General features: G+C 45.7%; 1 protein-coding gene across 7 annotated transcripts in view; it reads right to left on the bottom strand.

Moving 5' to 3' along the window:
- The window catches only part of stxbp1b (syntaxin binding protein 1b), a 115,642-nt gene that overhangs the window by 58,335 nt on the left and 42,086 nt on the right, over nt 1-15,221 (bottom strand). For all 7 annotated transcript variants that reach the window (XM_088376292.1, XM_088376291.1, XM_088376289.1 and 4 more), the window contains 4 exons: nt 7,831-7,938; nt 7,624-7,684; nt 1,934-1,999; nt 1,007-1,087 (listed from right to left, as the gene is read on the bottom strand). In XM_088376292.1, the coding sequence (XP_088232418.1) occupies nt 1,007-1,087; nt 1,934-1,999; nt 7,624-7,684; nt 7,831-7,938 (316 nt within the window). The remainder of the gene's footprint in view (nt 1-1,006; nt 1,088-1,933; nt 2,000-7,623; nt 7,685-7,830; nt 7,939-15,221) is intronic.

Here is a 15,221-nt window from a genome sequence, read left to right as displayed (position 1 = left end):
CTGGCCGACTGGAGGAACCAGCCGAGGCGGACACTTTACGGCGGTTGAGTCGTTGGCACTTAGAAAATATTCGCCAAACTTGGCCGGACTTCCAGGGGAAGAGGCCGAATTTTCACTTGTGGTGGCCGACACGGGGAACCAGCGGAGGCGGACAATTTACGGCGGTTGAGTCGTTCGCACTTAGAAAATTTGAACCGGGCGGCGTGCGCGAGTGCGCGGCCCGCTGGAAGTCGAATGAGGCTCCGCGATTTCATCCGCGGTGCTTATGAAGTGCCGATCCGCTCGGCCGGAGCTATTTTCGGCCGCCCGGCACAGCCGGGAGGCCGTGAGCTCGCCGGCTGCTGGAAGTCGAATGAGGCTCCGCGATCTCCTCCGCGGTGGTTATAAACAGCCGATCCGCTCGGCGGGAGGTATTTCCGAACACTTGGCGCGTGCGCACAGCCTCCCGGATGTGCCGGGCGGCGTGCGCGAGCTCGCCGGCTGCTGGAAGTCGAATGAGGCTCTGCGATCTCCCCCGCGGTGCTTATAAAGAGCCGATCCGCTCGGCGGGAGCTATTTCCGGCCACTTGGCGCATGCGCACGGCCTCCCGGAATTTGAACACATTTCGTCAATAAATTTCGCATATTTCTGATTGAATTTTGAAGTTTAATATAATGCAACAATTGAGCTCGACTTATACAAAGGATATATCATAAAATCGTAAATTTCCGTCGAATTTTAGGGGGTCGACTTATACACCGAGTCGACTCATACACCGGCAAATACGGTATTCATCAAGTTTTTTTTGGTAGCCTATACTTAATATAGAAGACGTTGACAATAATAATTACCCTCCGAAGGAAACTTTGATTACGACGTGGCCCGTGAGAACAATGAGTTTGACACCCCTGGCTTAGATTCTCTTGCGTACAATTTACGGCCACTCAACCCACCGCTGATCAAAGTTCACGTTCATCATTGCACACGGTACTAGTGATTTTTTTTTTTTTTTTTTTTTTTAATAACCTGTTCCACACGGCAGAGTTTGTCAACCGTTCCCTGGTAGCGGTTCATACAATCTTCAGCCAGGTGAAGGTGGGTTGAATACTAAGAAAAAAAGATCATTAAAGTAGATGTTTGAGAACAAGACACAATTTGAAATACAAACATTTGTACGTTGAACATAAATATGTTACCGTATTTCCCGCGCTATAAGGCTCACTTAAAAACGGCTGCGCATACAATGAAACCCTCCCTGTCTGCAGCACATAGACACAAAAGCTTAGAAGCTAATCAACACATTACGCATCAACGCACGCACTCGCTTCTGTCTTTTAAACAAAATAAAGTTTACGACCAGCAAAAATGAGTGGGGTTGCTGGACCCAGTAAGGAGCCAAACAGAATCACTTTAATCCCATCGCTTGATTGACATACGGGTAAGCCTATCGGGAGGCAATCACAGTGAATTGAGGCATACAGTGAACCACCCCCATACCCTTTCACCATAGCACATAGACACCAAAGTTAAGAAGCTAATGAAAGCATTACGCATCAACGCACTCCTGCTTCTTTCTTTTAAACTAAAGAAAGTTTATGATCATAAAAAATGAGTGGGGTTGCTGGACCAAGTAAGAAGCCAAACCGTGTCACTTTTATACAGAAAAGGAGCTGGACTTTACCTCATTGACTGTGTTGACATTCCCTTTAGCACAGCACAACACAGTGGATGCATACTGCAACCCTAGTCAACTCCAGTTCAGTGCAGTGGCTCCTATTCTATGCGCCTTTTGATCCGGTGCACCCTATATATGAAATAATTTCTAAAATAAAATATTCAATGGAGGTGCGCCTTATAATCTGGTGCACCTTATAGTGCAGAAAATACGGTACCATTTTATATGTGAAGGCAGCAACGGTAAACATGAAAATTTTTAACAATTGCTTTTCTTACTTTGCTTAGTTCCTTTTGATACTGAGGCATTTTCTTCAGCATCTGTGACAGTTCCTTCATTGTGGTCTGAAAGACAACGGTGACAGTAATGAGTGATAACATTTTATGAGTTCTCTTCTGACCTTCTTGTTGGCATGTGTACTGCTGTGCAGTCCTTTAGCAGTGACCATATCTATTTGATGATGTTATCTGAATATTCACCTCAGATAGTATTAGAATATGGAGGCTAGTGTTTCCTTCTTTATTCTTGCTGTATACTGATAAAATAAATCAGGTGCCATATTAAAATAAGTATGAGACAAGCGACCAGGGTATTTAGGACAGGACATTTTAGCTACAGGTATTTACATCTAGATTGGAAACAACACTTAGAACATAGCACATTTCATTTGACGTGTTTAACATGACAAATGAGTCTGAGTAAATGTTATATAACACAAAATGTTCAATATATTAGACAAGGATTCTGATGCAATTGAGGGGGAGGTGGACATTGTGGTCTTTGGGGTGAGCCTCATCAATAGAGTGGCGGAAATTGTGGTGGTGACCACCGAGCGGTACAGCATGGGTAGGCAACCCTGGTCCTTGATGATTCATGATTCAAATGAACAGGATTGTTATCCAGCTTCTGCAGACCTTGCTAATTATCTGACCATCTGAATCAGCTGTGTTGCAAGAGGGAGACAGAAAACATGTAGGACGCCAGCCCTCGAGGACCAGAGTTGCCTACCCATGAGGTACAGTATGGTATTAGTTGTTGATTAATTGATTTATTGTTGTACATAGTCCCTCTGTGAGTCATCACCTTATCGTGGAGGAGGGGTTTGTGTGTCCTAATGATCCTAAGAGCCATCCCAAAATCTAAACTCAAATCCTTCGGTGACAGAGCCTTCTCCTGCACATCACCGTGACTCTGGAACTCTCTCCCTCAGTCTGTCTGTGACTCACCCACACTCCCCATATTTAAGTCCCGTCTAAAAACTTACCTCTTCTCTCAAGCCTATGACCTCCGCTACCCATAACTGGTTTCCTCTTCTTAATTTTATCCCATTGTCTCTTCCCCGTCCCCCTCCCCTCCTGTATGTCTTTGCCTTGTTCCCTGTAAGCGTCTTTGGGTTTTTGAAAAGCGCTATACATATTTAATGAAATATTATTATTATTATGTTGTCTGGGGCTTTATGCCCCTGGTAGGGTCACCCATGGCAAAAGGGTCCTAGGTAACCGTCCAGACAAAGCATGGCTCACTAAACCGGGTAGCTGGAACTTGATAGCCTTGGCAGGCAATCAATCTAGGGATATGCTCACCCGAACGACAGACAAGACAGCTACAGCAGACCAGGCGGAGGAAACCCTCCAAGGGTTCAACGGCTGGGAAGGCGCTGCAGCAAGGCATTGTGGAATGCTAAGGGCGTGACAGAGCACGAAAGACGTCGCGGCCATCCACTGCGGCAGGAGAGGTCTCTAAGCGTAACGGTTCTCCGTACCACTGGGTCAAGGTTTCTTCTGTGGAGAGAGTGGGTTTGCCCCCGTGCAACAGTTCTCCCACTTAAATCAACATCATGCATAGGTGTCTATGCTACTCAGATTCCCGACACACACTCAAAGTCTTATGGCGATGGAGGAGTGGCAACAGTGGCAGGTGTAGGTAACCACTGGAAGTCACTAGTCACAAGCCTGCATGTAGGTAAAAAAGTGGTCGTTGTTTCTTCGACTCAGGGCAGCGGAGAACCCGGGCAGCATCCTAGACGACTGAGCAGCCTCTTTAGGGTCGCACTGCTCACCCTAGTAAGGGAGGGGGCTAAAAAAGGTGCCCTAAAGAAATTCCTGCCCTAACCAATCTGGCCAGCTAACCGCGGTTGGCAAGATTTACCCACCTGCGGTCGACCACAACGAAACAGAAAAAGAAGCTTATTATAGGAACTTGGAACTTATGGACAGAGATGATGTTGTCACAAGACCTCAAAGAAGAACAGCACTCGTAGCCAAAAAACTGGCAAGATACCGAATCAATATTGCCGCAATCAGTGAAACCCAGATTGCAGAGGAAGGATCAGTGTCTGAAACAGGAAGTGGATATACCTTTTTATGGAAAGGAAACCTCAAGACGAAGACAGAATACATGGTGTTGGATTAGCCATCAGGACCAGCCTTCTCAGACAGATTCCTAGCCTCCCCACAGGCATCAGTGAGAGACTCATGAAGCTCCACCTCCCTATCAGTAACAAGCGCCTACGCCCCAACACTGACCAGCGCAGAAGTGATAGAGCAATTTCATACTGACCTGGATGCCCTGTTGCGCGCCACACCCTCTAGTGACAAGCTTTTAGTGCTGGGCGATTTCAATGCCAGAGTTCGCAAGGACAGTGACCAGTGGAAAGGTGTGATAGGAAAGCATGGAATAAGGAAAATGAACAGCAATGGCTTGCTTCTATTGAATAAGTTTGCTGAATACGACCTGCAGCTGACCAACACGACATTCAGGCAGCCTGATAAGTACAAAACGACGTGGATGCACCCGCGATCAAACAATGGCATCTCATAGACTACATCATCACCAAATGATGTGTGACAGCAAATATGTTCTCTCGACAAGGGCAATGCGCGGTGCAGATTGTTGGACAGACCACAGACTTATGCGAGCAAAACTTAACATCCATGTAGTCCCTCAACACCGCCAAGGCCCAAAGATTGTCAGACATGCCTTCAACATCGCACGCCCTCTATCCAACAGCTACCGTCAAGAATTCCAATCCAATCTGGATGACAAAATCAATGACAGAGGGCCACTGTTAGGCACACCGGAAGATAAGTGGAACCAATTTAAGGAAGTGGTCACTGAGGGTGAAGAGGGTCTACCAAGATTGGTTTGCTGAAAATGACGAAGCTGTGCAGGCATTGCTGGACGAGAAGAGGAAGGCCTTTATCGACTGGCAAAATCATCCTAATTGTTCTTCAAGACGTGACAGATATTAAAGACTGCAAAGCCAAAACACAGAGAGAACTTCACAATATGCAGAACCAGTGGTGGGAAAGGAAAGCCAATGAAGTGCAGCTTTAGGCTGATACCAACAACTCCAAAATGCTGTTCAATGCAATAAAGGCTATATACGGTCTCTCAGCATCAGGAACAGCCCCTCTACTCTCTGCAGACGGTTCTACCATCATCAAGGACAAAGAGGAAATCAGTGCAAGGTGGGAGGAGCACTTCAGCCAGTTACTCAACCGACCATCCACTGTCAACCAGTCTGTGTAGCAGCAGATACCACAAAAGCCTCCACAAGAGGAACTCAACCTTCCATCTATAGAGGACGAGGTCAGAGCCGCAATAAAGCAGATGAGCTGTGGCAACGCACCAGGGAAAGATGGACTCCTTGCAGAAATCTTCAGGGCTCTGGGACCCTCTGCTTTCAAAGCATTCCAGGACGTCCTCTGTGCAATATGGGAAGAAGACATGCCTGTGCAACTCCGAGATGCTACCATAGTGGCATTATATAAGAACAAAGGAGCTAAGGCAGACTGTGGAAACTACAGAGGAATTTCCTTATCTATTGCCGGCAACATCCTTGCATGAATACTCCTCAACAAGCTCATCAAACTATTTCTGAAGAAAACCTGCCTGAGGCCCAGTGTGGATTTCGACCTGGCCGTACCTGACATGATTTTCACTGTGCGACAAATTCAAGAGAAGTGCATCGAACAGCAGATGGACCTATACTCAGTGTTCATAGACTTGACAAAGGCGTTCGACATGGTCAATAGAGAGGCTCTCTGGTCTATACTTCTCAAACTCGGCTGTCCACCAAAATTCACCAAGCTCATACGCCTCCTTCATGACAACACGGCAGGCCCTCTCAAATGGAAAACATTCGAACAATTTTGCCATTTCCCACGAAGTAAAGCAAGGCTGCGTGCTTGCACCCGTTCTATTCAAACTGTTCTTTACACAAGTCCTGCTCCATGCGGTGAAAGATCTGGACCTTTGGGTCTACATAAAATATCACCTTGACGGATCCCTCTTCAACCTCCGCCGCTTCTCTGCCTGGACGAAGACTCTTGAGAAACCCATCTTGGAGGCAGTTTGCCGATAACTGTGCCTTCATGGCACACAGGAAGAGCCACCTGCAGATCATTGTCGACCACTTCGCAGAGGCCGTCAGGCTGTTTGGACTGACAATCAGCCTTGGGAAAACAGAGGTCCTAGTCCAGCCATCCCCGAACACTACACGGCCCTAGCCAACCATCACCATTGACGGAACCCAGCTGAACGGTGTGGACAGTTTCAAATACCTGGGCAGCACAATCTCTGCGGATGGATCGCTGGACAAGGACATCACTTCCAGGATCCAGAAAGCTAGCCAAGCACTTGGCAGACTCAGAGTGAAGGTCCTACAGCAGAAAGGCATTGCACAGTCGACAAATCTGAAGATCTACAAAGCTTTGGTCCTCTCCTCACTTTTGTATGGCTGTGAGACATGGACCCTATACCGTCAGCATATCAAACAGCTTGAGCAATTCCATAACAGTCTCTGCGCAGGATTATGAACATCGCCTGGCAGGACAGAGTCACCAAAAGGAAGTACTAGATAGAGCTGGCTCAAACAGTATAGAGTTGATACTGCTGAAGGCTCAGATGCGTTGGACAGGCCATGTGATACGAATGGAAGGCAGCTGCTTACCCAGACAAGTCATGTATGATGAGCTGGAAGAGGGTTCACGGCAACGAGGACGCCCCAAACTGAGGTACAAAGACACTCTGAAAAACAATCTGAAGTAGAGTGATATTCAACCACGCCATTTGGAAGTGCATGCTCGTGACAGAACGGAATAGAGGTCTCTCGATTCCAAAGCAGCCACTGCCTTCGAGAGGGATCGGCGACAGCGTTTAGCTCCATCAAGGGAGAGACGTCACAGAGCAGCATCCACCTCGACCCAAAATGCAGATTTTAAATGTAGCACCTGCGGGCGTTTATGCACTTCTAGCTTCGGATCGTGGAGCCACATGCGCAGTCATCGCTGAGAACAGACACAACGTCATCATCGGACACCGATGGACTACATGAAAAGAAAGTTGCACATAGAGTTACACCCTGAATTGGCCACTAGCTAATCCAAACTCGTTTGGTTGTACTTCTTTACAAATATGTACCCATTTTACAGACTTTCCATTCTACAATACCACACAAAAAAGTTTCAGATTCAACATGAAAAATGTGTTTGGCTTTTGTATGCCAACAATGGTGTGTTCACCAAGTTGGACTATGGAACTAACAAGATTTTTACTAAAAAAATAGGCTGTTGGAGATTAGGTTGGCCATCAATCAAACAAGGGGACACAACTGTTTCTTTACATTTTTAATCTCTTAACTAGGGCCAGAAGAGGAAGCTGCATTGCATGGAAAGTACTCCCACAAGCGCAGAGGAGTACGTAACATGCAATTCAACCCAGTCAATAAGCGAAAACTCCAACTGAAGATAAATATTTTCATCAATGACTTTTGACCTTTATAGATTTTCACTTTATCTGCGCTGGTGGCAATGGCATACCAACATTTCTTTGAAACTCTTCCAGCTACATTATGTCCCTAATTATTCATGATTCCTTCACCTTTGTGCACGTGAATAAAATAGACTAAAATACAGTCAAATAACGAGAAAGATTGTTCTAAGTAATGTGGATGTTTTTCATCTACCTTTTCTCCTGTGTTCATTTTTTTGCTGGCGGAAAATTCTTTCAGAGAGCGAGTCACAGCCCTACGGAAACAAGACAAAAACAACATAAATCATGTTAGCATATCCATTAAGAAATACAAAAGTAAGCTTCGGTAATTTCTACTGTTATACTTGCTCCTTCAAAAATATTTCACATTACCATGTCAAAAAGGGTAATATACACTCACGTTGAAACTTCAGCAATGTGTTTATGTCTCAGAGTCAACCACAGGTCATCATCTTCATCCAGTAACACTTCTTTTGTTCGAGTCTCCCCCATTCCACTGGTCTCAAACCTGACATCGAAATGTATACAATGAGTAGTTGCATTGAGTAAGGTAACACACGGTGGGTATAACGAATACTCTGTTACATTACAATGAAACCATACAGATTACAATTACAAACTGCAGGATCATATGTCTTGATTGGCGCTCCCCAGTTTCTCCCACAACTAAGAACATTCAAGGTATACAATATTGTCAATCAGTTCCCATGACCGGGCAGGATGTGTTACACAAGAATTTCATTGCTCACTGCTACCGTTGTGTTTACTAATAGTCACACTTATGTTATTCTACAATGTAGAGCATTGATACGGAGTGTAGAATTTTCAATGAAAAATGGACCACGTCCTATTTATTTATAGATAAGCACGGAAAACCTTTTGTGCTTGGTGTGTTTGCAACAAGTTTCGGTATTGAAGGAATATAATATTCAACGCCACTACGAGACTCTTCACAGCGAAAAAGATGACGGCTCGCAAGGACAACTGAGAAGAGATAAGATCAACAAATTGCAGGCAGGTCTAAGGAAACAGCAGTCAACTTTCATCCAGAGCTGACAAGTCAGTGAAGCAGGGGTAAAAGCCAGCTACCTGATTGCCAGCGAAATAGCATTAGCATCAACAGTGGCGGCCCTGAGCAATTTGGTGCCCTCGGCAAGATTTTCCCTGGAGCCCCCTGGCCGTGGTCGTGGTGTGCGGCGTATGCACCACGCAGACTCGCGAAAGGCTTGACTATGTGGCTTAATGTAAAAGGTCAAATGTAAGGTAAAACAACAAACATTGTACATTGGGTTCAAATAAAGATGTACTGGTTGGCTCCCTCCTGTGGCCAAAATATTATGACTAGGGTACAATTATTTATTTGTATTTATTCGTGGAGTTGATGAGACATTGACTGTTACTGAAGAGTTTCTTGAGTTGGTGCCAATGATGGACACCACAACAGCCGAAGACATGCAGATTTGAAGGGCAAGTTTGCCTCCGTAGGTCTGGACAAATTTTATCAGTATCTACTACGAGGGTTACCCCAAATTACCGTGTTGGCCCGAATATAAGACGGTGTTTTTTTGCATTGAAATAAGATTGAAAAAGTGGGGGTTGTCTTACATTCGGGGTCTAGACATTATACCCACTCACAACGCAAGATGGCGCAGATATCTTTAAAGCGAATGCTGAACTTACTGCGAACCCCTGTCACGAAGAATAAAAATAAAAATAGCGGTAGCACGAAGAAAAATAAATAAAAGATAGCAGTAAGATAGAAAAGAGAAGAAAATAATAGAAGAGATAACAGAAAATTGAGAAACAGTAGGATTATTTACATTTCAAAAACCAGAAGCCATTAATTTACAAATGTGATTGCAGTTTAGTTTACATATTCAAATGTTTCAATATTAAGATGTGAGACAGTTTTAGCATGATTTGAATGGGGCAAAATAACATGCTTTTTCTCTCGAATATATTGTTATAATCATTTGTTTCAGCTGTACTGTAATTATTTTCTGTATAAAAATTAAATTTGATGTTCAAAAAGTCTTTTTTTAAACTTGAGTCTTGAAAAAGAGGGGGTCTCTTATAATCAGGGTTGTCTTATATTCGGGCCGATACGGTAACAGCCCTGGCTGCTAAGTTTGTGCATGTTTGGGACAACCTACCTTTGTGAACAAATTTTCTCAGTAATGAATATCAATAAAACAAAAATGCGTTCAAGGCTCACAAACAAGCACTTTAATGACATTCTGAAAGTGACAGCTAGTCAGGACATGACACCTGGTATTGATGCACTTGTACAGGCCAAAAGATGGCAAGTATCAGGAACAAAAACAAGTCGAGACTAGTCTCATGCCTTTAAAATGCTGCCTGTTTGCATTGAAAAAAATACAGCTCTGTGAAGATGAATCCTTACTGTGGTGATTAAAAAAGTGTGCAGTTTAATGTTAGTCAGCAACTTCACTACAAAAAAGTATGGTGAATTTCTGCTGTTCATGCAACTCCATGAATGTTCAATATGTATTGTATGTGTATGTGTGTTTCATGAATGAAGTTTCCACATTTACAGGACATGTGAATGCTTTCTTCTTTACACATTTAATAGCACTCTTCTTAGTTTGTAAAGTGTAGGCAGGGATTAAATTTGGATTTTATATGCACATGAGTAAATGGTTTAAAAATGTCTTTCTTTATAAATCTTGTTTAATCTTAAAGTGCATTACTGTTAATGTTTTAAGTTCTGTTAATGTTAATGTAATGCTATTAATGTTTTGTAAAAGGAATGTTCATTAAATTTCAACATTTTCCTAATGTTCTTGTGCTTCTTTACACCAAAAAAAAAAACGAAAGATATATTTTGGTTGTTTGTAAAGTATGGTATCATTTTATTGGCCCAGCCTACTTGACATCTACCGAGGCCGTATGTGGCCCACAATGTGAAAAGATTTTGACACCCCTGTTCTACGTCATTAACTTTATTGTTGTGCGAAGGCAAAGGCCTTCACACGTTATTCATGTACTTCATTATTCTACTTATTCCACCCACTTTTTTGATGCTTAACTACTTCCACATAATTCATCCGATTCACCTCATTCCAAATATTCACACCACGCGCGCTTGTATTTTTCTCATTCCAAATGTAACTGTTCATCTTAGGCCTACCTATTCCAAAACATCCCATTTACGAAAATTTAAAAAATCCAATTTAAAATTCATGTCAAATTTTACAAAATGTACCACTCAAAAAAAACCAAACAAACAAACAAAAAAAAACCCCATAGTAAATTCCCTCATTTTCAATATGCATGTTTTGTTCCTGGTTAATTAGGTAAGACCCTATGCAGACTATGGCAAACAAGCATGGTAACGGTATCTTGATACCTGAAGCTTTGTGTTCGGTGAGACAAAATCCTCACTTCTGATGAACCAAGACTATTTGTCCTCAATTGTGTGTCATTGTGGGAGTGTTCAGGTGTATCACACAGAAGATACTGAATATGTGTCAATTTCATTAAAAGGGGACAATGCATGTTAAGCAACATTATTCAAGGTACAGTGATCCCGCACCACTTCGCGCTTCACCTATTGGAGCCTCGGTTCATCTCTGTTTTTTATGAAAACAAATATTGCGGCTACATTTGGTGCCTCGCGGATTTTGTCACTCGGAGCGCGGGGCTTAGTTTGCCCATATGACTTTACAGCACACGATTGGCCGGTAGAGTAGACGAGACCAATGGGAACATGTTGATCTGTACCCTTGCCTCTGATTGGCTTAGAGCTGTGAGAGCAGTTTTAAAGGCCCAGAGACACCGGTATATGTATAAATCGGTTTTAGTTAGCTTATGGGCTTATAAATATAAATTGACGATCGAAACAACGAAAAGGAAGCTGTTGCTCTGAAAAATATAATTTAAATTTGCCGCGCAGACGAGTTTGACTGCGCCGAGCCGCCAGCCGGAAGTGACGTCTCATGACGTCTCAAGTTGTACGCGTTTAGCTTCAATGAATGTAAACAAAAAGAGAAGAGGGGCCAGCGCGGAGACGTCGGGCCAGGCTTGCGGCCAACCCAGCTCGCCCAATCGTGCCTTTCATTCTCCTGGCGTACGTTCGTTCGCGGGACGACAAGATGGGTTGCGTTCGCCTGATAGGATCCACGAACAGGTGTTGTGCTCGATTTGGTTCCCCCGTGAGATTTTGTTACCCCTGCCGCGGGAGCGCGCACAGCTTGTTTGGAAAGCGAAAAACCGATGCCGTACGGCGTCCGCCGGCGTCAGCACTATGTTGTTTTCAATAAAAACATGAAGAATTCACGTTTGCGTCAGTCAATTTTAATTTTTAGAAAGGATTATTCTCATTTGATGTCTTTAAATTCATCCGCGTTCTGCCATTGAAGCGGGGTGCATTCAAAGACCAGTCGTACAGACGGAACACTCACTCACTTCACCAAAAAGCAACGATATAATTACGTGAGCTCTTTGCATAAACCTCGATGCAAAGAAACTCCTCCTTTTGGGTACCGTTACATGCTACAAGGAGTATATATTACAAAGGAGACTTTATTCTTAATTGTAATCATCATTCATCCATCCATTTTATTACTCAGGTATTTTCAAAGCAAATTAATATTGTTGCATTTATTAATTTGCTTTAAAATGACAGCGCAATATAATTAAAAGCTGACACTCTAGCAATGTCAAACGTGTTCATTTAAGAAAAAGCCACACACGTTTTGTGATCAAATCTTTCATAACGACAATGATTTGAGTGAATTGATTTGAATGAATAATTGAGAAGACATTTCAGTTCTGAAGGCTCCTTTTGTCCCAAGCAAAGTGAAAGGTGGTGGGATAAAAATTGTAACAGGAACGCTATATTAAATGTCAAGCCGTGAATATTTGTGCCCCCCTCCCATTTTGAGAACGGTGAGTCCTAGACTCCAGCTGTTTTTTTTCTGTCTTCCTGGGGGTCTGCTCAGGTAGTGTGGCAAATTTGAACAGGTTCCCTCATTCCTAGCCCAAGTTACAGGGGGGGAACATATCCTCACGGGTGCCCCGTGAGGATATGTTCCCCCCCCTTATTTTGAGAACGGTGAGTCCTAGACTCTAGCTGTTGTTTTTCTGTTTTCCTGGGGGTCTGCTCAGGTAGTGTGGAAAATTTGAACAGGTTCCCTCATTCCTAGCCCAAGTTACAGGGAGAGAACATATCCTCACGGGTGCCCCGTGAGGATATGTTCCCCCCCCTGTAACTTGGGCTAGGAATGAGGGAACCTGTTCAAATTTTCCACACTACCTGAGCAGACCCCCAGGAAGACAGAAAAAAAAAACAGCTGGAGTCTAGGACTCACCGTTCTCAAAATAAGGGGGGGGGGGCCCGTGAGGATATGTTCCCCCCCCTGTAACTTGGGCTAGGAATGAGGGAACCTGTTCAAATTTTCCACACTACCTGAGCAGACCCCCAGGAAGACAGAAAAAAAACAGCTGGAGTCTAGGACTCACCGTTCTCAAAATGGGAGGGGGGCACAAATATTCACGGCTTGACATTTAATATAGCGTTCCTGTTACAATTTTTATCCCACCACCTTTCACTTTGCTTGGGACAAAAGGAGCCTTCAGAACTGAAATGTCTTCTCAATTATTCATTCAAATCAATTCACTCAAATCATTGTCGTTATGAAAGATTTGATCACAAAACGTGTGTGGCTTTTTCTTAAATGAACACGTTTGACATTGCTAGAGTGTCAGCTTTTAATTATATTGCGCTGTCATTTTAAAGCAAATTAATAAATGCAACAATATTAATTTGCTTTGAAAATACCTGAGTAATAAAATGGATGGATGAATGATGAGTCGTCACCTTATCGTGGTGGAGGGGTTTGCGTGCCCCTATGATCCTAGGAGCCATGTTGTCGGGGGCTTCATGCCCCTGGTAGGGTCACCCATGGCAAACGGGTCCTAGGTGAGGGGTCAGACAAAGCACGGCTCACCCAAGCCCCTTATGATGAAAACCATAAATGGACTTTGTTTTCCCTCGCCCGGACGCGGGTCACCGGGGCCCCCCTCTGGAGCCAGGCCTGGAGGCGGGGCTCGAAGGCGAGCGTCTGGTGGCCGGGTCTTCGCCCATGGGGCCCGGCCGGGCATAGCCCGAAATGGAAACGTGGGTCCCCCTTCCCATGGGCTCACCACCTGTGGGAGGGGCCAAAGGGGTCGGGTGCAATGTGAGCTGGGCGGCAGCCAAAGGCAGGGACCTTGGCGGTCTGATCCCCGGCTGCAGAAGCTGGCTCTTGGGACATGGAATGTCACCTCTCTGGCTGGAAAGGAGCCCGAGCTGGTGTGCGAGGCAGAAAGATTCCGACTAGATATAGTCGGACTAGCCTCCACACACAGTTTGGGTTCCGGTACAAGCCCTCTCGAGAGGGGCTGGACTCTCTTCCACTCTGGAGTTGCCCACGGTGAGAGGCGTCGAGCAGGTGTGGGTATACTTATTGCCCCCCGGCTGGGCGCCTGCACATTGGGGTTCACCCCGGTGAACGAGAGGGTAGCCTCCCTCCGCCTTCGGGTGGGGGGACGGGTCCTGACTGTTGTTTGTGTCTATGCACCAAACAGCAGCTCAGAGTACCCACCCTTCTTGGGGTCCCTGGAAGAAGTGCTGGAGAGCGCACCTTCTGGGGACTCCATCGTTCTACTGGGTGACTTCAATGCTCACGTGGGCAATGACAGTGAGACCTGGAAGGGCGTGATTGGGAGGAACGGCCCCCCTGATCTGAACCCGAGCGGTGTTCTATTGTTGGACTTCTGTGCTCGACACGGATTTTCAATAATGAACACCATGTTCAAACATAAGGGTGTCCATGTGTGCACTTGGCACCAGGACACCCTAGGCCGCAGTTCGATGATCGACTTTGTAGTCGTGTCATCGGATTTGCGGCCGCATGTTTTGGACACTCGGGTGAAGAGAGGGGCGGAGCTATCAACTGATCACCACCTGGTGGTGGGTTGGCTCCGATGGTGGGGGAAGATGCCGGTCCGACCTGGCAGACCCAAACGCTCTGTGAGGGTCTGCTGGGAACGTCTGGCAGAATCTCCTGTCAGGAAGAGCTTCAACTCCCACCTCCGGCAGAGCTTTTCCCACGTCCCGGGGGAGGCGGGGGACATTGAGTCTGAGTGGACCATGTTCCGCGCCTCCATTGTTGAGGCGGCCGACCGGAGCTGTGGCCGTAAGGTCGTTGGTGCCTGTCGTGGCGGCAATCCCCGAACCCGCTGGTGGACACCGGCGGTAAGGGATGCCGTCAAGCTGAAGAAGGAGTCCTATCGGGCCGTTTTGGCCTGCGGGACTCCGGAGGCAGCTGACAGGTACCGGATGGCCAAGCGGAACGCGGCTTCGGCGGTTGCTGAGGCAAAAACCCGGGCGTGGGAGGAGTTCGGTGAGGCCATGGAGAATGACTTTCGGACGGCTTCGAGGAAATTCTGGTCCACCATCCGGCGTCTCAGGAGGGGGAAGCAGTGCAACGTCAACACTGTTTACAGTGGGGATGGCGTGCTGCTGACCTCGACTCGGGACGTCGTGAGTCGGTGGGGAGAATACTTCGAAGACATCCTCAATTCCACCTACACGCCTTCCATTGAGGAAGCAGGGCCTGGAGACTCTGAGGCGGATTCTCCAATCTCTGGGGCCGAAGTCACTGAGGTAGTCAAAAAACTCCTCGGTGGCAAGGCCCCGGGGGTGGATGAGATCCGCCCGGAGTTCTTAAAGGCTCTGGATGTTGTGGGGCTGTCATGGCTGACACGCCTCTACAACGTTGCGTG

The sequence above is a fragment of the Syngnathus floridae genome, chromosome 5 (assembly GCF_059516105.1).
Source record: "Syngnathus floridae isolate MCC-2025c chromosome 5, RoL_Sflo_1.0, whole genome shotgun sequence".
Taxonomy (NCBI): Eukaryota; Metazoa; Chordata; class Actinopteri; order Syngnathiformes; family Syngnathidae; genus Syngnathus; species Syngnathus floridae.
Note: the sequence above shows the minus strand (reverse complement) of the source record. Positions and strands in the feature narration are given on the sequence as shown.